Source organism: Ictalurus punctatus, chromosome 13, assembly GCF_001660625.3.
Source record: "Ictalurus punctatus breed USDA103 chromosome 13, Coco_2.0, whole genome shotgun sequence".
Taxonomy (NCBI): domain Eukaryota; kingdom Metazoa; phylum Chordata; class Actinopteri; order Siluriformes; family Ictaluridae; genus Ictalurus; species Ictalurus punctatus.
In genome coordinates, this window is record NC_030428.2 from 27,930,001 (window position 1) to 27,953,191 (window position 23,191).

General features: G+C 43.6%; 2 protein-coding genes across 8 annotated transcripts in view; one reads left to right on the top strand and one right to left on the bottom strand.

Moving 5' to 3' along the window:
- lhpp (phospholysine phosphohistidine inorganic pyrophosphate phosphatase) overlaps positions 1-4,517 on the bottom strand; it is a 33,172-nt gene extending 28,655 nt beyond the window's left edge. For all 3 annotated transcript variants that reach the window (XR_001814325.3, XM_017482980.3, XM_017482981.3), the window contains exon 1: positions 4,361-4,517. Coding sequence is in view for 2 of the 3 variants with exons in the window: in XM_017482980.3 (XP_017338469.2) it covers positions 4,361-4,488 (128 nt within the window). In the remaining variant the exon portion in view is untranslated. The remainder of the gene's footprint in view (positions 1-4,360) is intronic.
- Positions 3,332-22,808, top strand: oat (ornithine aminotransferase). Of its 5 annotated transcripts, none has more exons than XM_017482947.3 (11): positions 9,443-9,741; positions 10,874-11,010; positions 11,575-11,790; positions 12,981-13,205; positions 15,437-15,532; positions 17,096-17,223; positions 17,326-17,448; positions 17,666-17,794; positions 18,637-18,750; positions 19,979-20,123; positions 20,301-22,808. In XM_017482947.3, exons 1-11 carry the CDS (start codon positions 9,734-9,736, stop codon positions 20,459-20,461), a joined length of 1,482 nt encoding a protein of 493 aa, XP_017338436.1. In that variant the 5' UTR covers positions 9,443-9,733; the 3' UTR covers positions 20,462-22,808. The 5 variants fall into 5 exon arrangements, with proteins under 5 accessions (XP_053540876.1, XP_017338434.1, XP_017338436.1 ...); XM_017482948.3 differs by having other exon boundaries at positions 9,678-9,682; XM_053684901.1 differs by lacking the exons at positions 9,443-9,741; positions 10,874-11,010 and adding an exon at positions 3,332-3,396.
- Positions 22,809-23,191: the final 383 nt, after the last annotated feature.

The following is a 23,191-nucleotide window of genomic DNA, read 5'->3' on the forward strand; positions in this document are numbered from 1 at the left end:
TGCGGCCAAAAATGCTCGTTTTTCACCGCGTCTTTTTTTCCGGAGTTTTGCGGAGGTTTTTGCGCTTTTTTTTTTTCTTTTTAAGTTCTTTTTGCAGGTACTCGAATTGGTGAAATCGCAATCGCAGGAAATTGTCTTTCGCACTGATGTCTGTTGGTAAACGAGACCTTTTCAGCTTCGGCCCGAATCTGCAGTGAATCTGCGGTCATTTTGAAAAATCACAAGCTCGTCCGAATACTGAGGCAAGGGCGGCCTTGTGGGCCTCGCCACACACCGTTAATGACGGAACAACCCGCTTTACGCCACACAGCCTTTTCCTCTGGCGTAGCTCGTGCTTGGAGGTCTGAAAGCTGTTCAGAAGGAGTGATTCATATTTTTTTGAGTTTTGGGACCATACATGCAGCTGCTTGCTTTGCTGCACTGTCCGCTCGAGCGTTTCCTACGAAGACGGGGTCTAATTTGTTAGTGCGTGCATCACATTTGCACACTGCAGTAGTTTTGGATAGTAGGACTGCGTCCAGCGGCTCAGAGACTAGTTTGTGGTGGGCTATGTGTGTTCCTGAACTCGTCAGGAAGTTCCTGTGTTTCCAAATTGTTCCAAGATCATGTACTACCCCCAAAGACATACCTACGGTCTGTGTCGATATTTACCGACTGTCCCTCGGCAGGTCTTCATGCCTCTACGAGGGCGTACAGTTCAGCTGCTGAAAGGTTTGAGGGGAGACTTCCTGACAGACCGTCTCGTGTGCGGTCACTACTGCGTATCCCACTCGATTTTGACCTGTCTCTGGGTCACGTGACGCTGACCCGTTCACAAAAAGGATCAGATCTGGGTGTTCCAATGGAGCATCCTTCAGGTCGACTCTAGGGGAGCAGAGTTCGTTAGTCAGTACAGCACAGTCATGTGGTTTTCCGTCTCCCTCTGTTGGAAGAAGAGTAGCGGGGTTACGGACAGTACATGGTTTTAGAGTGACGTTCGGCATGTCTAGTAGTATAGTGTTATGGCGCTGCCACCGCTGGGTGGACAGGTGTGAGGTTTTCTGTTCAACTAGGAGTAACAACACCTCATGTGGAACCAAGAGGATCAGTTCTGAGTAACCTACCAGGTCTCTGGATGCCACCACAGCTTTCTCACACGGGAAACTCTGCAGTGACTCAATCCAACTCACCTGAGAATGAGCTGTCCAACCTGTCGCATACGCCATCTTCTAGAATGGTATAGTTTAGAACGAAAGTTCTGCGATACGAACACATACCTAGGATAGAGAGAACTTGTTTCTTTGTCCGAGGCTTGGGAATCTTCTGGATTGCAGATACTCTTTCAGCGGAGGGATTCTTTCCCTTTGCAGAAATGTCATGACACAAGACCGCTTACAAATCTTCTACTAATCTCCATTCATCACGTTATTGGGGTTTTGGGTTGTTTTGTTTTTTTGCTCCTCTCACTGGAAGTATTGGAGTGCGCACTGACGAATCAGGACAGGGAACAATGACCCCTGCGTCCAGTAATGAGTTGAAATCTGGGCTAAATCCCGCAATAGCTTCTGATTTCAGAGGGTATTGAGATTGTCTGGGCCTAAAGTCAGATTTGGGATTTGAATGTTTTATAAACTCCCAGCGTCGGGCTGTACCACACGTTGAAGGTGGGTTCACGTTCCCAATCTGTAATTCTTTCACTCTCACATAATCTGACCCACGGTCCCCACGTTTCTACTGTTTGTTCTTTATTCTGGCTAATGAGACGTGAGGCGCTGCTTCTGGGGCAAAAAATACGCGCAACTGCGTGTCGCTCAATTTGACTGGACATGCACAAAATTGGTCACACCAATATAGGTACAGCTCTTCACTTCCTGGGGTATCCATAAACCATTCTTTCTCAAAATTGAACTCTCTTCCTTCGTGCACTTGCGCTGTGCAATGGCGTGCAGAGGACAGCATAAAATCAACACAGTCGTCCTTCATCTTATCATGTGCTGACGCCATCAGGCGAGCACAGGCTCTAGGCTTGTTATGCATGGACCACTGATAAACACAGAGCTCTGTTTCTCTAACAAACCGAGTTCCCAAAGATGAGTCGTCCGCAATTAATCATATAACCTACAGGTTCGATAGCGCAAACCTTAAGAATGTATAAGAGTTGACCTGTGAGGGCGAGTCCACATACAGCAATTTGGTAGGACTTACAGTTTCCTCTTCCCTTCTTTTTTTAAAAACAATTTCTATTTATTATTATTATTATTATTATTATTATTATTATTATTATATTTATTTATTTATTTTATCTCGCTAAAATTTACTTGTGCGTTAAATTTGCAGAATGTATCATGTACCGCTGATGTGATGGATTGAGTCAATGGGGCATGCCACTTGATGATAACCTGCCGCAAAAATGAAGTGCCGTACACTTACACTATGCACTGCGTACTCTTCCGTCTAGAGTGCGGATTTTAGAAAGGTAATCTCATCTCAAATATAACACTAGCGTTTATTTAACTAACCGGAAGTATAAGCCGCTTCCTAGGCGACGGCGCATGACGTCATACGCACGCTAGCATTAGCAGACACCCGAGTCACCGACGATGACTTTCTTCAGTTTACTTTCTGTCAGCGTTACCTTTCATTCCCAAAATGACCTCAGTCTCCATCAGACGGAGGAGAAATCGTCACGTGACTGAGGAAGAAAGTCCGCTAAGGCAGGGAGCATTTTATATGAAACACCGCGGAGATCAAACAGTGCTGTACGAGCACAAACTTATGTTTATATCCAGAATACTCCACTGTGTGTAAGGGGCAGGGGAAACTGGTGCGAGCTGCTTAAAAAGTTTAGTTTAATTTAAGTATATCGTGATTATATGCTGTATATTTTTACCGGTATTATCTCTCTCTCTATACATATACTCGTCTGAATATATCTTAATGTTGAAGCTGTGATCTAAGAAACACCAATCTCTCTGCCGTCGCAGTGGCGAAGTTCCTGGAACTTCTTATAAGAAATCGCTCCATGTGATACTTCTCTCAATGTAATACACGCATTTCTTATATCATTGACTCCCTTCCACAGAGACAGCAATTCACTATGACTTCATAATTCTAATCGTAATTCTAAATCAATGACTCCTTTCCATGCACACAGCAATACACTGTGACTTCATAAAATTCTAACTCTAAATTCGTGATGATTCCTACCAGTCAGTGGTGAGGCTTCATCGGTCTTTCGCTCTACACAACAAAGGGCAAACCGCCTTCGCGTCAACACGGACTTCAGGGTGAAACTTTTCCACGAGCGTCCTCCGGTTTGCTTGCTGTCTAGAAAAGCTGAATGACTCGCGCAGCCCAGCCAGGAGACGCCAAATTGTCGTGGAAATTAGACAACACTCGCAGACTCGTCCTCTGAAGGTAAAAAGGTTTATTACAGAAAGACGGTTAATACAGGATAGAATAAAGCAGGATAGAATAATGAGAGCGCTCTGAAGTGCTTGTGCTGAACCACTACTATAAATATATGAAACGCAGAGCATGACACACTTCTGTGTACCCATAAGAAGTGGTTTGAGGCAGTTCGAACAGGCTTTGTTTTAGGATCTTGGATGATGTTTAAACGAACCTTGATCAGAAGAACGCTTGTTTCTGTAAGCAGATCAACCTTCTGTACTGATCTCAGTGACATCACATGGCCTTCTTAGACGTTATCCTCACATGAACAGAACAAGAACAAAATTATTACAAAGTAAAAAGGAATAATTTCCCTCACATGTTCGACGCACGTGGATCAAAGACGGCTTCGGCTGACGTCACCCGAATCTGCAGAGAATCTGCTGTGAATTTGAAAAATCACACACTCCTCCGAATACTGTGACGTTTCTATGATTTTGCGATCGCAAAATCCTGGAGGTCCTGATGTGTCAGAAACGTCCCGTATAGTAGTGATATCATGTATTCTTTTATGCCTCAGAGATTATGGAATTAAATACCACTCTATTGGACATACAGTGAACTGTATAGGGGGTATAAATACTTTCACATACTCATTAGCATGTAGTGCACTTAGTTAGGGAACATACAGTATATAGTGCACTAGCTGAAGAGTTTGGAACACTTCCCTGAAAGGACACTACATAGACATTTATTTAGTGCACTTGCATAAAGGAATATGACTCTGAATAATAAATAGTGTCCTATTTGGTCATACAGTGCACTAGATAGGGTGTATACTCCTTTACATTATATACCCTACATAGTGCACTTGTGCAGGATGTACAGAGCGATTTGTAACTTAGCCGCTGCTCAACCGAGTTTAGCCTGAATGTTTTGTTTTGTAAACAATATGTAATGTATTTAATGCAAAAAAAAAAAAAAACACCTTCTGACGGCCTCCACCGAGCCTTCAATCGGCACTCCTCCTCCCTCTCCGCTGTCGTATAAAACACCACACATGTCTAAAATCACTCCCTTCACACGGCTCACACACTCCGGCCACTGGTCGGCCATGATGGCGGCTCGGGAGGCGCTTCTGCGCATGCGCCGGATCGAGCATTCTGGAAAACTGCGTTTTATTTAGCGTTAGCCTCTCAGAGACTACAGTTAGGGTGTAGGTCAGCAAAAGTCAACAATCTTTCTCAGTTAAAAAGTATGAAGCCAAAAGTAAACAAATAGACATACTCAAGTGTTAGGGAGTGAAAGGAAATCATTTTAACTATTACAAATGAACATTCCAATGACTCATTTTCTTCTCCAGTCAGTCAGTTAATCAATTAATTAATTAATTAATCAATCAATCAACCTATCTATCAATTTCATTTTGTGCTAACTCAGACAAACCTAGAATTTGGCTTACTGGTTAGCTAATGCTTAAGAAATGCTTACTAATGTTTAAAGACAAATTTAATAAATAAATAAATAAATAAATAAATAAATAAAAACACAACCGGGCAAGAAACAGAAGAAAAAAAGACATCTGTTATGTGAAATAGCTTATTCAGGACAGGACTAAGTAAAAAAACAACATGGGATTTTTATGATCCCTCTTATTTTATTAACAGTATTCAGATTTAGCAGATTCTGCAAGGGGTATACAAACTTTTAGTCACAACTGTATATATAACTATTAATAAAAGCTATTCATCCTGACTAATCAAATATGAGACAAATGGAGTATATTCATTTATAGCAGTCATGATCTGATGCTTCTAACTACAGAAACCCAAACTATTTACACAGTTTTAAAAAGTAAAAATATTTTTTTAAATATATATATATTTTTCTATATTAATGATTTGTATATTTAATGGTAAATGATGACTAATGTTAAGTAATGTTGAATTGACAAATGCTAAACCAGTGGCTCTGTTGTTAGCGACATTAGATTCACAGCTTTAGAACAAAATGTAATGAAAACTTGTGCACTTTTCAAATGACTAGTTTTTCACTCCACTGCAAGAATGTATTACACAGTAAACACACTTTGACTGTAGAGTTAGCAGAACAGGGACTGGGTCACACTTTGTTAATGTAGTCACTATACAGTTTGCCTCTCAGGTATGGAGTGAGCATGCAGACCAGAATCATGCAACAGTTTCACTGTAGGCAAAATAAACTGGCTTCATGCTTTGATTAATGTAGCACATTAATCTTGTTCTAACGCATTATCGTTTCTATAGTAACAGCTCATTCACAGGGACGTGTACTGTACGGCAGACGCTAAACACGGACGCTCTGCTAATACTAAACAGATTTAAAAATGTGGAATCGTTGATCAGTGAGAAGATTTTTTATACCTGTATAATTGTCCCCCTGCTGAAAAAAACAATAGAAACCCCCATAGAATTTGTAATGCTTTTAATTTACATTTACATTTATTCACTTAGCGGACGCTTTTATCCAAAGCGACTTACAAATGAGAAAAATACAAGCAAAGCGATATATCAAGCAGAGAACAAGTAGTGCTACCGTACAACATCCATTAATTGAGTTCCAGCAGAAGCAAAGTGTGCAGAGTAGAGGTGTAAGTGCAATTTTTAAAATTTTTTTATTATTATTATGAGTTGGTTAGGTGTTGACGGAAGAGGTGGGTCTTTAGCTGTTTTTTGAAGATGGCGAGAGATTCTGTGGTCCGGATTGAGATCGGAAGTGCATTCTACCACTGAGGAACAGTTAGTGTGAAGGTTCTGGAAAGGGACCTTGCGCCACGCTGAGTTGGAACTGCTAAACGTCGGTCGCTAATCGATCGCAGATTGCGAGAGGGAACGTAGGCCTTCAGGAGAGAGTTGAGGTAGGGGGCGCTGTTCCTGACAAGATCTTGTAGGTGAGCATCAAGGCCTTGAACTTGATGCGGGCCGCTACAGGAAGCCAGTGGAGGGAGATGAAGAGGGGTGTGACGTGGGTTCTCTTGGGCTGGTTGAAGACGAGGCGCGCCGCAGCATTCTGAATCATCTCAAGGGGTTTGATGGAGCTGCCGGGAGACTGGGTGGCCTTTAACGGTTATAATGGGAATTATAAGGATTTTAATGGAAACTGTAACGGCCCACGTGGGTCTCTACTGTTAATTTGTTGCCTTCTATCGGTTGCATTTTATGTCTAGTGGATCTATCCGGCCTACATACCGCATGGAATGATGGCACTTGGGCGGTCCGCTCCTGTTTGCCAGATTTGGGCCATAAGCAAGCCATAGCAATGCTGCATGTGCGACATTTTTGCCAAAGGTGGCCCCCATTTGTTTTGTGATATTTGGGCCATATTCACTATTTACTACCACATGGGTCACATCCACATCACACATTGACGTGAGCACCGCATCTTTGCCTAAAAAGGCCCACTTGTGATTTGGGATATTTGGGCCATATTTGCTATTTTACATAGTTCATATCCATCCAAAAGAAGGACAGAAATGCCGCATCACTGCCTGAAGTGGCCCACATCCGGATGCTGTCTGGGAACGTACCAGAATAAGCGTATTTCATTCACATTACAGCCGGAACTACTTTCCGCGCCGTGCTGTTATACAAAAATAACAAATGCTTTATAACCAAGCAGACTCAAGCACTGAATGGAAGGGTTACACTCAAAATGGCAGCTAACCAGCGGCCATTTTCAAACCTGCTTCTTCTTCTTTGACGTGTATATATATATAATTAAATGTAAGGATGATGTGCACATATTACAGCACTGCTATGTCAACGTGACACAAAGAAAATCTGGTAAAAACAAACAAAGAAACACTGAAGTCGTTTAACTTCATATGGAAACTATAGAGTAGTGAAGCCCCGCCCCCTCCTCCTCCCTCCTCCCTCCTCATTTTCTCTGCAGTCGCAAAACTCTCTCCCTCTTGCGTCATGCGACCCACGTGACTCGCTCTGGGGGGGCCTCCCCCACCCAACGACTCGGCAGTGCGCATGCGCAGAAACAGGCGGCTGGAACATTACGCAGGTTGACGTCTCTTTCCCGGTGTAAGCGGATCACGTTAATAAAAGGTAAATTACCCCAAAGTGTTTTTATTCCGTTCCGGAGTTGATCTTAATGTTAATCGTGTTAAAATGAGGTTCGTAAACAAATCCGTAAAGTGAGATATTTAAGACGTATGCCGTGATGATGGCGCGGCTGCCCGCATGGACCTGCTGCTCCATCAGCCCCAGCATCACTCACATAATGCTTTAAATCACGTCTTTTATATGTTTTCAAAGATTTATCTCTGATTAATCAGTGTAGACGCGTTGCAGTTTGATTCTGAAGGGATCAGCTGCATCCCAGAGTAAAGAAAAACCAAATAAAACTGAGCTTATACTTAATAACGTGCAGAATGAAACATCTGTAACACCTGGATGTAAATATTAATGAACATATGTATGTTTTCTTTCTTTTTTTCTTTTTTTTTTTGCAATGTGACCTGCTTTATTACCCACTCATACGTTAAAGGTTATTAAAGGTCAGACAATCAGACAGCTTTGTACTGTATGATGCAGAATAAACGAACAGCTCGTGCAGGGTTTATAATATATTCAACTAAAGTCGTTTTTTTTTTTGACTCACAGGGAAAGTTCGAGCAGTGCTGCCGACTCATATCAGGGTAAAATAATTCATGCATGCTCAAAAAAAATCGGCGGGCGACATCGCAGACGTATTTGTATATGTTCGTGGAATGATCAGGGTCCAAAAAGTTTTGCCTAAAAACTATGAATGTTTTTTGTTGTTGTTTATGAAGACGCTCCGTGTCGTGTCGTGCCAGAAAATAATCCGATTTTAATATTCAGCTTTACTGTGCAAGCTTTGGTGAAAGAGTTTCCATGCCTCGTTGAATCTTTAAATCTCTCACGGTTAGTTTTGAACCCTACTCATCATTTGGGGCACATATTGGATTTGGTGATCTCACACGGGGGTTTTACCCGTAATAAATCTGACCTTTCAGACCATTTGCCGATCGTGTTTGGACGTATCTGTCGTTCTTCAACCTCCAATTACTCTCAGAACCTCCGTCGGCTCCTTTATTATGCGGTGTGCCTCAAGGGTCCATTTTAAGCCCCCCCCTTTTTTTTTTTTGAACCTTTTTTCACTTTATATGCTCCCCTTAGGTGCTATTTTGAAGAAATATAAGATGTGTGTGTGTATATATATATATATATATATATATATATATATATATGTATATATAAAAAATATCAGCCTCCCATGCATGAAAACTTAAAGTGATAGTACTCTAAAACGTAAAAGTTAGGTTTTAGAGAAAACAGTAGGAGTCCTACTGTCAGAGCTGCTGTTCTAGAGAATCAGCCTTCTTAGAAATGTGCCTGTGACGCAACCATGTAAACAGTATACCCACCTACACACACACACACACACACACACACACACATACAGGGAGGAAAAATTTCACAGCCAAACTGAGATTGTGTAAACAGGTGTCCAGCTCAGTTCATCGAGTGTATTCTGCTTGCCCTTAGTTCACCTTGCAGTCACTGTAACACGGTCACGTTTCTACACGGGCTCTTCTAAAAAACAGTATGAGGAAGACTAAAACTTTATCATTTTCAACAAAAATGTAGCTGTGGCGTTCCACAAGGTTCTGTTTTAGGACCGCTCCGTTTCTTCCTGTACACACGCCTTCTGAGCACAAATTGCTAAAAAAAAAAAGAAAGGAGTCAGAACACACGGTGCCTCACAGTTTGCTGAGTATGGAGCTGCGTAGCTGCAGAGCGGTCAGAACACCCATGTTGACCTCGGTACACCACTGCAAGCTCCTACAATGTGCACGTGTACCAGGATGCACTATGTGAAGGAGGCGAGCCGGCGGAGGCGGTGTGATGCTCTGGGCGATGTTCTGCTGGGAAACCTCGGGTCCTGCATTCATGTGGTGTTACTTTGACACGTAGCACCGACCTAAACACTGTCGCAGACCGGGTACACCTCTTCATGGTGACGGTGTTCCCTGATATCAGTGTCCTCTTTCAGCAGGGTGACGCTCCCTGACACACCGCACACACTGTTCAGGAACGGTTTGAAGAACAATTCCCCAGATCTCGATCCGATCCAGCGTCTGCGAGACGTCCCGGACGAACAAGTCCGATCCACAGAGTCTCGACCTCACAACTTACAGGACTTAAAGGATCTGCCTCCGACGTCTCGGTCCCAGACACCACAGCACACCTTCAGAGGTCTCGTGGAGTCCGGGCCTCGACGGGTCCGAGCTGTTCTGGTGGGACAACAGGAGGAGGACCTACACGATATTTATATTCCACCTAAAGGAATGAAAATGTGTGAAGTTATGATACGATGATGTAATAAATCACGTCTGGTTAGAAGCGTTGTAACGTTTGAAAAAACATTAGAAACATAGTCGTGTGTTTTATAATAATGCTGTCGTAGAGCCCTCGGGGTGTGTGATTAATGGTGTGTGTAAGTATGTAGAGGGAAAAAAAGTTGTGTAATCAGCTTATTAGTTCCGTGTTTATCCACCTGACTAAACCTGTAAGCATTTAAAGCTGCTTTGAGCGATCAGGACACGCCCTAGATTTGCCTCGCTGACAGATCAGATGTTTCTCAGGTCTCTGTGCGTGTGTGTGTGTGTGTGTGTCTTTATTTAGCCGTTGGCCGTGTGACAGTGGGTGTGTGATGGTCTGTGCCGTCTCGGCCTATCAGCTTTCAGCTTAACGAGGAAATCGAGGTCACTGTGTGTGCGTATGTGTGTGTGGGTGTGTGTTAACATTCATCTCCGCAAGTGATTCTTTCTGCACATGGGCCTTCTTGGAAATATGACATTGATCTGTTAACTTTTTATATTCCCGCATCGACATGAATGCATGATGATTATTTATCTCAGTTATGCGGACAGTTTAGAATTTATGCGCATATTTATATTATTATTCAGGATCGTTTTGCATATCGATATTCGTACTTATTAACTGAATAAAACAAAACAAAATATGCATGCAAATCGTTTTATGTTGCTTTTAAGGGCCTAATGGGGGGGGGTCTGTGTGACAGTTTAACGTTGGATTAAACGTGCGTTAAATTCTGCATGTTTGATTGACTTTTATTCGTATAATGTGCTTTAATTCTCAGAGATTTACAGGAAGTGTAAAGGCACAAAGACTTTCGTCGCATTGATGTGTCCTTCACGCTGTGACCTGATCTTACATCAGACGCGGTGTATAATTAAACTCGGCTGTAAATCTTTCAGTGACACGCAGTGTGTGTGTGTGTGTGTGTGTAGGGGGGATTAGTAAACGATGGGTCGATTATCGTGTGCCGCTCGGTAAAGCCCTTATTGTTTGTGGTTGTGAAAGAGAGCTGCTGATGTCGAAACATTATACAGTGATTTACAAACACGACCCGAGCTGAACTCAGTCTTTTCATTTCTCTTGTTTAAACATCTGTGATTTCGCAGGAATCATTACAGCGTACTCCACACTGTCGTCCTCCCCCATGCACTCACAGGCTTCACTACAAAAGCTACTTCACTATGTCTGCTGGGAAAGTTTCTGGTATTCAGAGTCGTGTTACACACACTTGCTGAAGCTCAACGTATGATATACGTATGATTTAATGGGCGTATGATATATTTGAATATATTTTGATACATAAAAATAAACCCCAAAAGTATATATATATATATATATATATAATATTTAAACATTTAAAAACGTTCCCACAAACTTCCTGCAATTATGCCACAGACCACTAGGGGTCCCGGTTTTTTTTTCTTTTTTGTGTGTGTGTGTGTGCATTTTTAATGATTTTTTTTTTTAGTTTTATTTTACATTTCTATCTCTTGACCCAAGTGTTTTTTTGCGCTCTGCAAAGTATTGGCACCCCAGACTGTGTTTTGGCTTGGATGTCGCCGTTAAAGCAAATTCGCTCTGTCTCAAAGTCAGTAGTCATGATTTTCGAAATCTTGACTCGATCACACACACACACACACACACACACACACACACACACACACACACACACAGTGTCTGGGTTTGTTCAGTGGAAAATAATCACCTTTGGCTTTTAATGGATGTAATATTTTTAAAATAACGTTAACGTATTACGATTAAACTGACAGTGCTTCTGAAAACCTGCACGTGCTCTCTCTGTACACAGGTATCGCAATGAAGTGCATGCTGACTCACCTGACCCGCTGGGCCACGCCCACTCTGAGCCGCGCCGCACATTCTGGGATGCGCTCGTCCTCGACGGTGGCGTCTTGTACGAAACGCGACGAGGTCGCGCTCTCATCCGAGGACATTTTCTCTCGAGAGGAGCGGTACGGAGCTCACAACTACCACCCGCTACCCGTCGCCCTGCACAGAGGAGAGGGTGAGACACGCCCACACGCTCAAATATGCAAATAATTAAAAAAAAAAATTGCTGTAGAAAGTTTGTAAAGATCGAGAACGACAAACAGGTTCATGTAAATTTACTTTAATGCTCTCATTAATGATCTTATTTATATATATATATCAGTTGTGTCATTACCTGGATGATTTTTTTGGTGATCCTCTGCATATTTGACCCCTTGCCAACAGTGCCTAACAATTTACACCGATCATCCTGTTCAAAAGTTTACACCCCCCTAGATCTTAATATATCCTGTTGCCTTCCTGAGCATCAGTGAATGTTTGCACCTTTTGTAATATTCGGGTACGAGTCCCTCAGTTCTCCTCATATCATACAGTCACTGTTTGAAAGAGCTCAAATATACAGAAGATGCCGGAAAAGTAAAGAACGTGCAGGACCTGGAGGATTTTTCTGAAGAACAGTGGGCCGTTTAACTGCTCGGGACAAACAAGGGACTCGTGAAGAACTCTCACAGAACGTAAACACGTCACGTCGTAAACTTTTAAACAGGGTAGTTTTTATAAATCCAGCTATTATCTTGTCTTGTGGACTGTATGTAAACATCTGTGATGTGAAATAGTTTATTCAGGACGGGACTAAATAAACAACAACATGGGATTTTTATCGTCCGTCTTATTTTGGTAACAGTATTACGGTTTAACAGATTCTGCAAGGGGTGTGCAAACTTTTGAGCACAACTGTATATATATGTATTTCAAATTGACTGTCCGTGAGGGTTAAATATCTAATCTAAATTGTCTGTATTGGACGGCCAGATTATTATATTATAACCTTATCACGTGCTCTCGGATGTAATGTTTTGGTTTGGTGACGTTTTCTTAAAGTAACGAGACGCTTATTTATCATTTACGGAAGGAAGGAGTCTCCAGTGTCAGTGGTGAAGGTGTAGCTGTAAGTTTTCTCGCATCTTCAGGACTGAGGAGTTTATGCTTTCATTCTTTACATGACTTTTAGTTCCTGTTTGTTTGTTTGTTTGTTGTTGTTGTTGTTGTTGTTTTAGGGGAAGTGTAGACGTTAGAGAGAACATGTGCATGTTAAAGTACACAGGGACTGATTATTTATCCGATAAGTCAGCACTGTCTCACCTCCTCAGTGATTACATCATCGTACACTCTGGGTATTTACATATATGTGTGTGTTTTTTTCAGGCGTTCACGTGTGGGACGTCGAGGGGCGTCGGTATTATGACTTCCTCAGTGCGTACAGTGCCGTAAATCAGGGTCACTGCCACCCAAAAATCGTGGCTGCTCTGACCGGACAGGCCTCCAGACTCGCGCTGACCTCCAGAGCCTTCTACAACGACGTGCTGGGGGAGTACGAGGAGTACATCACCTCTCTGTTCGGCTACAGCAAAGTCCTGCCCATGAACACAGGTCTCTCTCTCACACACACACACACACACAAACACATGGGACACCCATGTGTCACACACACAAACAACGGGAATGGGGAGGAAAGGGAATGGGGAGGAAAGGGAATGGGGAGGATAGGGAATGGGGAGGAAAGGGAATGGGGAGGATAGGGAATGGGGAGGATAGGGAATGGGGAGGAACGGGAATGGGGAGGAACGGGAATGGGGAGGAAAGGGAATGGGGAGGATAGGGAATGGGGAGGAATGGGAATGGGGAGGAAAGGGAATGGGGAGGAATGGGAATGGGGAAGAATGGGAATGTGGAGGAAAGGGAATGGGGAAGAATGGGAATGTGGAGGAAAGGGAATGTGGAGGAAAGGGAATGGGGAAGAACGGGAATGTGGAGGAAAGGGAATGGGGAGGATAGGGAATGTGGAGGAAAGGGAATGTGGAGGAAAGGGAATGGGGAGGAATGGGATTGGGGAAGAATGGGAATGTGGAGGAAAGGGAATGTGGAGGAAAGGGAATGGGGAGGAAAGGGAATGGGGAGGATAGGGAATGGGGAGGAAAGGGAATGTGGAGGAACGGGAATGGGGAGGATAGGGAATGGGGAGGAAAGGGAATGTGGAGGAAAGGGAATGGGGAGGAAAGGGAATGTGCAGGAAAGGGAATGGGGAGGAATGGGATTGGGGAAGAATGGGAATGTGGAGGAAAGGGAATGGGGAAGAATGGGAATGTGGAGGAAAGGGAATGTGGAGGAAAGGGAATGGGGAAGAACGGGAATGTGGAGGAAAGGGAATGGGGAGGAAAGGGAATGGGGAGGAAAGGGAATGTGGAGGAATGGGAATGGGGAGGATAGGGAATGGGGAGGAAAGGGAATGGGGAGGAAAGGGAATGGGGAGGAACGGGAATGGGGAGGATAGGGAATGGGGAGGAAAGGGAATGGGGAGGAATGGGAATGGGGAGGATAGGGAATGGGGAGGAATGGGAATGGGAAGGAAAGGGAATGGGGAGGAATGGGAATGGGGAGGATAGGGAATGTGGAGGAATGGGAATGGGGAGGATAGGGAATGGGGAGGATAGGGAATGTGGAGGAAAGGGAATGGGGAGGAATGGGAATGGGGAGGATAGGGAATGGGGAGGATAGGGAATGGGGAGGATAGGGAATGGGGAGGAATGGGAATGGGAAGGATAGGGAATGTGGAGGAAAGGGAATGGGGAGGAATGGGAATGGGGAAGAATGGGAATGTGGAGGAAAGGGAATGGGGAGGAAAGGGAATGGGGAGGTAAGGGAATGTGGAGGAACGGGAATGGGGAGGATAGGGAATGGGGAGGATAGGGAATGTGGAGGAAAGGGAATGGGGAGGAATGGGAATGGGGAGGAATGGGAATGGGGAGGATAGGGAATGGGGAGGAAAGGGAATGGGGAGGAAAGGGAATGGGGAGGAACGGGAATGGGGAGGATAGGGAATGGGGAGGAACGGGAATGGGGAGGATAGGGAATGTGGAGGAAAGGGAATGGGGAGGAATGGGAATGGGGAGGATAGGGAATGGGGAGGAATGGGAAGGATAGGGAATGTGGAGGAAAGGGAATGGGGAGGAATGGGAATGGGGAGGAATGGGAATGGGGAGGAATGGGAATGGGGAGGATAGTTGGGAAAGGGGAGTGTCAGGAATGAAAGTGACAGGAAAGTAAAGGACATGAAGGAATGGGACAGGGAGGGGGAGACAGGGAGGGGGAGACAGGGAGGGGGAGACAGGGAGGGAGGGGAAGACAGGGAGGGGGAGACAGGGAGGGGGAGACAGGGAGGGGGAGACAGGGAGGGGGAGGAAGATGGGATGAAAAATGAGGTAAATGGTTGAGAAATGTGAAAACAGAAAAGTGAACAGGAAACTCGGCTGTTAACATTAAGGCATTTTATGTTTGGAAGTAAATAAATATGGCTGTGGCCTGATACTCGGGGTTCAGGTGTGGTGTCAGACAGCACCATGACTCAGCACTAATCTCCGCTGTGTTCACTGTCCAATGACGAGCTCCTGCACATAAACACACGCTACACACACGTTAGTCCTGTTCTGCAGGCACACATCTGCCCGTCTGCTGCACCCGACTCTCCTCACCTTCCCCAGATATGTGTGTGTGGTAGAGGTTTAGCCAGGAACATGTCCATCAGCAGATCAGCAGATGATGAATGTGTTGTGTAACGCTGGAACGAATCTTCCTCTTTGTCTCCCCTGCGCTGAATCACAAAGGCGTCGAAGGCGGAGAGACGGCGTGCAAACTGGCACGCAAATGGGCTTACTGCGTGAAAGGCGTTCCCCAGTACCAGGCCAAGATCGTCTTCGCAGGTGAGTCCATATCTCTGATAGCGACAGGTCCGATCCTGACTGTCCGATCAAAACCCTACAGTCATATCGACAGTGTACTGGGGTATAAGGGGAATAAAACAGTATCGGATGTGCCGGTGTAGGAAAGTGATCACTGTCAGACGTCTCAGTGTCTTCCTTTTAGTGTACATTAAAATAAATAAATAAAGTAAATAAAAACATTATGAATTAATAAATAACAAGTAAGTAAATAAATAAATAACAAATAAGTAAATAATATCTCATCGTAAATCATAAATAAATAATAATGAATAAATAATTAATTCCTGTGCGCTCGTGTTAAATAAATAATAATGATTATGATTAAATAAATAATAATGATGACTATGCAAAATAAATAATAACTAATAATAATAATAACAATAATGAAGAAACAATAATATAAATAACAATAATAAAAAGTAAATAAATAATAACTAACTAAACAATAATAAATAAATAAATACACACCAATAAATAATAAGATAAATAATAAATTAATGTCCACTTTATAAATAAGTAATAAATAATAATAAATACATAATATAAATAATAATAAATAAATAATAGAATAAATAGTACATTCCTGTGCACTTGTGATAAAGAAATATATAATAACTACTGCTAATATTAATAATATTAAGTAGTAATAAAAAATAATCATTTAAATAAATAAGACACATGAATTAAATCAATAATAATAAATAATAATAAATTCCTGTGCACTTGTGAGACATGACGTCAGAGGAATAAAGTTTACAGTAAATGTATATAAAATGAAATAAAGTTCTGTCACAAATCGTGGGTGAGCCAGAAGCAGGTGCAGATAATAACATTTATTGAAACAAAGACACGAACACAACTTGGCAGAATGCTGTGACAAAACTAAACATAAACTAACAAGATGAAGAAACATGGAACACAGCGTCTAAGACAACGAAAGACAAGCACATAGTGCAGACCAGGACTATATATACACGAGTGCTCATTAACCAAAATGTGAATCAGGTGCAGGTGGTCATGTGACAACTAGAGCAGTGCAGTGGCTGATGGGAAGTGGAGTCCAGAGTTTCTTGATACGTGACAAGATCAGTGTAATAGTGGCGTGCAGTTCAGTGAAGTATTCACAGTCAACGAGGAGATGGGTAAAAACATGCACGTAATAAAGTACGCAATCGATGCAAGTACAAGTTAGAAAACTAAATGTAATTAAATGAACAAATATTAACAGCGTTAAAGTAATCTAACCGGTTATGATTAATAAAAAACAGTATGAACACCAATTATTTTATTTATTAACCTTATATAATTCTTATCGTCTTTTATATCCGTCTGGATCGTTAAATATCTTTCTACAAACATTATATTTTGGAGATTTTATTACTAGTCCATTTTCCAGGGTTGAATGTGATTATCAGTGGTGTGTGCGCGTGTGTGTGTGTGTGTGTGTGTGAGTGTGAGAGAGAGAGACAGTGAGAGAGAGAGATCTGTGTCAGGACGTTGTGGAAGATTCTGCGTGTATTAATCCGTGTGTTTTATGTATAGAGGGGAATTTCTGGGGTCGTACGATGGCGGCCATTTCCAGCTCCAACGACCCCAGCAGCTACGAGGGGTTCGGCCCGTTCATGCCCGGGTTCGAGCTCGTGCCCTACAACGACATCCCGGCTCTGGAGGTAACACACCACTCACACTTCTTCTAGCATTATATACATTTACATCTTATATATATATAAATAAAAATATATATGTGTGTGTGTGTGTGTGTGTGTGTGTAGAAAGCCTTTCAGGACCCTAATGTTGCTGCCTTCATGGTGGAGCCCATTCAAGGTGAAGCAGGTGTTGTGGTACCTGACGCAGGTTACCTGTGCAAAGTGCGCGAGCTGTGCACCAAATACAACGTGAGTAATGTGTGTGTGTGTGTGTGTGTGTCTGTGTGTGTGTGTGTGTGTGGGGGGGGGGGGGGGGGGGGGTTATGGGGCTATAAGTTAAATGTATAAATATATTTCCATAACGTTATATCATGATCTGATTTATTTTTTTTTGCATTCCAGTCCGGTGTGTGTTTGAGTTGTACTACCAAGTGTGTGTGTGTGTGTGTGTGTGTGTGTGTTACAGGTTCTGTTTATCGCTGATGAGGTACAGACGGGTTTGGCTCGGACAGGACGCAGGTTGGCTGTAGATCACGAGGAAGTGCGGCCGGACCTGGTGGTGCTGGGAAAAGCTCTGTCTGGAGGGATGTATCCTGTGAGTACACACACAAACACACACACACACACACACACACAGTGAGAGTTGTAAATGCCGTTAAACCGTAAGTAGCGGGTGATGAGCAGGAACGTTGAGATCTTTAAAGCGGAGGGATGTGAAAGCATGTCCACGTCCTCACAGTCGCTGTGAATCCAAACAAGTCTTGCGTAATATGAGACACTAGAACGGTGTACAGCGCTGGTCTGAAAGGAAATCCACGCATTACCACGGGCAGGTCTCACCACATGACGCAGGAAGCAGGAAGTGAGTTCCCTGCTAATGTTTCTGGTGAGAACTTGTTTGGTATTTTGTGTTCTGTTTTTATTTCCATTGAATTTTCTCCACACACACGGGGCGCACGGTGGCTTAGTGGTCAGCGCGTTCGCCTCACACCTCCAGGGTCGGGGTTCGATTCCCACCGTGGCCCTGTGTGTGTGGAGTGTGCATGTTCTCCCCGTGCTGCGGGGGTTTCCTCCGGGTACTCCGGTTTCCTCCCCCAGTCCAAACACATGCATGGTAGGCTGATCGGCGTGTCTAAAGTGTCCGTAGTGTATGAATGTGTGTGTGAGTGTGTGTGATTGTGCCCTGTGATGTATTGGCACCCTGTCCAGGGTGTACCCCGCCTCGTGCCCCATGCTCCCTGGGATAGACTCCAGGTTCCCCGTGACACTAAAAGGGAATAAGTGGTTGAAGATGGATGGATGGATTTTTTTTTAGAAATGAAGCCGGTTTTCCCCCCAAGTGTTCGTGGTTTTTATGTATAAGTAGCTGGAGAAAGTTAGTAAAAGCTCATTTATTCCTGCAGTAGTGAGTGACGTGTGTGTGTGTGTGTGTGTCAGGTGTCTGCGGTGCTGTGTGATGATGAGGTGATGTTGACGATTAAACCAGGTGAGCACGGCTCCACCTACGGAGGAAACCCGCTGGCCTGCAGAGTCGCCATCTCCGCCCTACAGGTCTGTGTTCACTCTCTATACATCCACCCAGTGCAGACATACTGTACACCCCTCCATCCATCTGTACATCCATCCATCCATCCATCCGTCCATCTCACTCACTCGTCCATCTACCAGTCCGTTCATCTGTCTACCTGTTCACAGCATTTATCCATCTGTTTTTAGCCATCTTTTTACACCTACCCATACATTCATCCATCCATCCATCCATCCATCCCATTCTATTCCACCCATCTGTAGAATTCAGTTATCCATTCATATACCATCCATACGGAGAATCCATCCATCCATCTACACACCATCCATCCATCCATCCATCTACACACCATCCATCCATCCATCCATCCATCTACACACCATCCATACAGGGAACCCATCCATCCATCCATGCATCCACCAATGCAGAGAACCCATCCATCCATCCATCCATCTACACACCATCCATCCATCCATCCATCTACACACCATCTATACAGGGAACCCATCCATCCATCCATCCATCCACCAATGCAGAGAACCCATCCATCCATCCATCTACACACCATCCATACAGGGAACCCATCCATCCATCCATCCATCCATCTACCAATGCAGAGAACCCATCCATCCATCTATCCATCTACACACCATCCATGCAGAGAACCCATCCATCCATCCATCCATCCACCAATGCAGAGAACCCATCCATCCATCCATCTACACACCATCCATACAGGGAACCCATCCATCCATCCATCCATCTACACACCATCCATGCAGAGAACCCATCCATCCATCCATCCATCTACCAATGCAGAGAACCCATCCATCCATCCATCCATCTACCAATGCAGGGAACCCATCCATCCATCCATCCATCTACACACCATCCATGCAGGGAACCCATCCATCCATCCATCCATCCATCCATCCATCCATCCCATCCTGTTCACCCATCCATAAAATCCAGTCATATATCAATGCATCTATGCAGAGAACCCATTCCATCCATCCATCCATCCATCTATAGGCCCACCATCATCTATCCACTAATCATCCCTTCACACACACACACACACACACACACACACACACACACACACACATACACATAAATCTGTGCATAGAAACCATCCATCCTCTCATCCCATTATAATGACCCATCTGATTAATTGATTAATAATGGTGTGTGTGTGTGTGTGTGTGTGTGTGTGTGTGTGTGTGTATGTGTATATTCTGATCTGATCAGGTCATGGAGGAGGAGAAGCTGGCAGAGAACGCAGCAGAAATGGGGAAGATTTTGAGGGCGGAGCTTAACAAGCTTCCCAAAGAGATTGTAACAAAGGTGCGAGGGAAAGGCCTCCTCAACGCCATCGTCATCAAGGAGACTAAAGGTATATACACACACACACACACACACACACACACACACACACACACACACACATATCATTATGCATCTCATATGGTCCAATCACAACAGCTTCATTTAAATATGCAAATCCTGACTTTCTCATATTTTGTGTTTATTGTTATAAGACTTGACACTGAAACTCGTATTTACTTTTCAGATTACAACGCCTGGCGAGTGTGCCTGCGTCTCCGCGACAACGGCCTATTAGCCAAACCCACTCACGGTCACATCATCAGGCTGGCCCCGCCCCTCATCATCAAGGAAGACGAGATCCGGGAGTGCGCTGAAATCATCCAGGGAACCGTCTTGTCCTTTTAAAAGGCTCTCGATCATCAGTAACACTTACACTTTAATCTAAACCTCTCGACTCCACACGCACACACGACGAGTGTTTGAAAGGCTGTATGTTTGTTAGAGAAGAGGTGAAAGCTAGGAGTGTCTAGGGAAGGCTTGTTTATTTTAGGCTAAGCCTAGTTCTGGCCTCAGACTCTCTAAATTACAAATGAACGTGCTTAGTCTAGGACTAATATGAGAGAGAGAGAGAAAATAATTTTGTTTTAGTGAGCTTTAAAATGTGCATTTTATATATATATATATATATGAAGATTAATTAGGATAGCTTGGGATAGCAGGAGTTTGAAGGGTTACATTTGTGTGTGTGTGTGTGTGTGTGTGCGTGCGTGTTTTGCTCAGTTGTGATAAAGTAGATCAACAGTTTCACTAAATTACATATTATGTTTCATATTATAACTAATATATAAAACTAACAACTAACACAAGCTTCTAGCCGGCAGTTCAGCGTCCTAAACTAGCGCCTGTAAGCTCGTATGACTTGACCTGTATCTCCGGAACAAAAGAGGAAAACTTCGGATGCTCAAACATGTCATTTCCCATTGAACCGAACTGTACTGTATTGAAAGACTAGGTTTAACTCAAGACAGGGTTCAGTTTAGTCTAAAACAAGCTCGTATGGGTTTTGCCGAGAACTGCGTTAGAACCGTATCCGTTTTCCGTATACGTTTTACACATACGTTTATTTAACGCATGCGCATACCGTATACGCTTTACGAACACAAAGCTGACGACGCTCTCCGTTAAAACGAAAACAGTTACCTGAACACACCTGTGTTAACACACCAGGTGCAATGGCACCATGTCACGTTCGTCAGCTGTAAAACATTCCACACGTGGAGTACCGTTATATCTGTTAGGCGAGCTGGGATCACATCCAAACATAACACACTCAACCCCGAAGAGAACATAACGTTCCCGTGTTTAAAGTCTGATCTGAAGTTTAGTTCATCAGTTATTCAGAAACGAAACTGCTTCGTCATCAGTTAGCTTTGTACCTCCTTTATAACGAGATAAAGAAATGGTTCGGATCTACGCTACACTCTCTTTTACCCAAAATGTAGCCGGTTATCCAGCGAGGCTACCCTAGCTAGCGATAGCTACCGTTTTAGCCACGTAGCTCCAGCACAGAGCTAAAAAACTCAACTTTGAACAGGAAGCATGTCTTTACCGGTGAAGTATTTTTGCGTCCTGGACGAATACTTCTCGTAGCCAATCATCAGTGTGTGTCTATGGCTCCTCCCCCTCCTCCTGAGCGAAAAGTCTCCTTAGGCAAGAATTTCTTTGGACCTGTATACAAAGGGCTTCAAACATTTCTGAGCAGACTGCAGACTGGTGGGCGTGTCTTTGAAGCCATTACGGACTTTAAATGTTTTTGGAATTCTTGAGTTCTGCCTAAATGGCGGAGCCTTCGGAGTATGCTCTGTAGTGGGCGGAGCCTTCAGTGTTCTCTCTGTGAAGGGCGGAGCCTTCAGTGTTCTGCATGTAGAGGGCGTAGTCTTCGGAGTTCTCACTGTAGAGGGCGGAGCCTTCGGAGTTCTTACTGTGAAGGGTGGAGCCTTCGGAGTTCTCACTGTAGAGGGCGGAGCGTTCTGAGTTCTTACTGTGAAGGGTGGAGCCTTCGGAGTTCTCACTGTAGAGGGCGGAGCCTTCGGAGTTCTTACTGTGGAGGGTGGAGCCTTCAGAGTTCTATGTCGTCGCTGGAGCCTTAGGAAAGAGTAAGGCTCATGTGCTCATGATCGACTCCAAGACACGCCTATATTCCCATTTATGGTCTTAAATGCACATTCAGTTAGAGCATTACTCATTTGCATATTATGGCCTCGTGACACGCCCACATTTGAAAACGTGAACTACACCATGGTCATGTAGCTGAAGTGACGCAGCGCAGTAGCTTTACCGTGTCTAAAATCAACTGATGAATTTGCAGGGAATTTTGAAATGACTCCGGAGTGGGCGGAGTCAGTCGCAGGCGCACACTGATGACGCAATGACATAAACGTCACCTGTTCAACCCAAAGGTTTCAAATCTTACGGTTATATTTATCCCTGTGATGATTTTGAAGGACAGTAAGCTGAAATCTTGTTACAGAATTAACCCACAGTGAGGATCCACTGAGAACTGAGCGCTAATGCACTATAATTTATACCTATGATATGATATATGTGACGTGGATGATATTCTGGAGTGTGTGTGTGTGTGTGTGTGTGTGTGTGTGTATTACTGAGTTAAAAGTATCTACCAACTGAATGCTGTTCCAACATGAATCTGAAGTGTTCACAGAATAAATAAAAACGGTAAAAAGTTTTCAAAGATGTCTTTCCTGTCCTTGTTTAAGGGTTCATCGGATAATTAATAGTTCTCAGATTGCAAAAAGGAAGGGTTCCTCCTTTAAAAAGGCCTAAGAACCCTTCAGAAGTCTGGTGTGCTCCTGAAGGACTCTTAAGAGAATGCACCAAAATATTTGTGCACTCTTAAGAGTCCTTCAAGAGTATTTGGTGCACCAATTTACGCTAGAGTATTCCTATAAATTATAATTATACCCTAGAGTATTCCTGTAAATTCCTATAAATATAATTATTCCTATAAATTTTAATACGACGGTTCACATACGTCCAACATCGTCACATCTGAAAGTACTACACCCATCCCTAAACTTCTGATTCTTCTTGTCCTTGTTGGCTTCCTTCATGCTA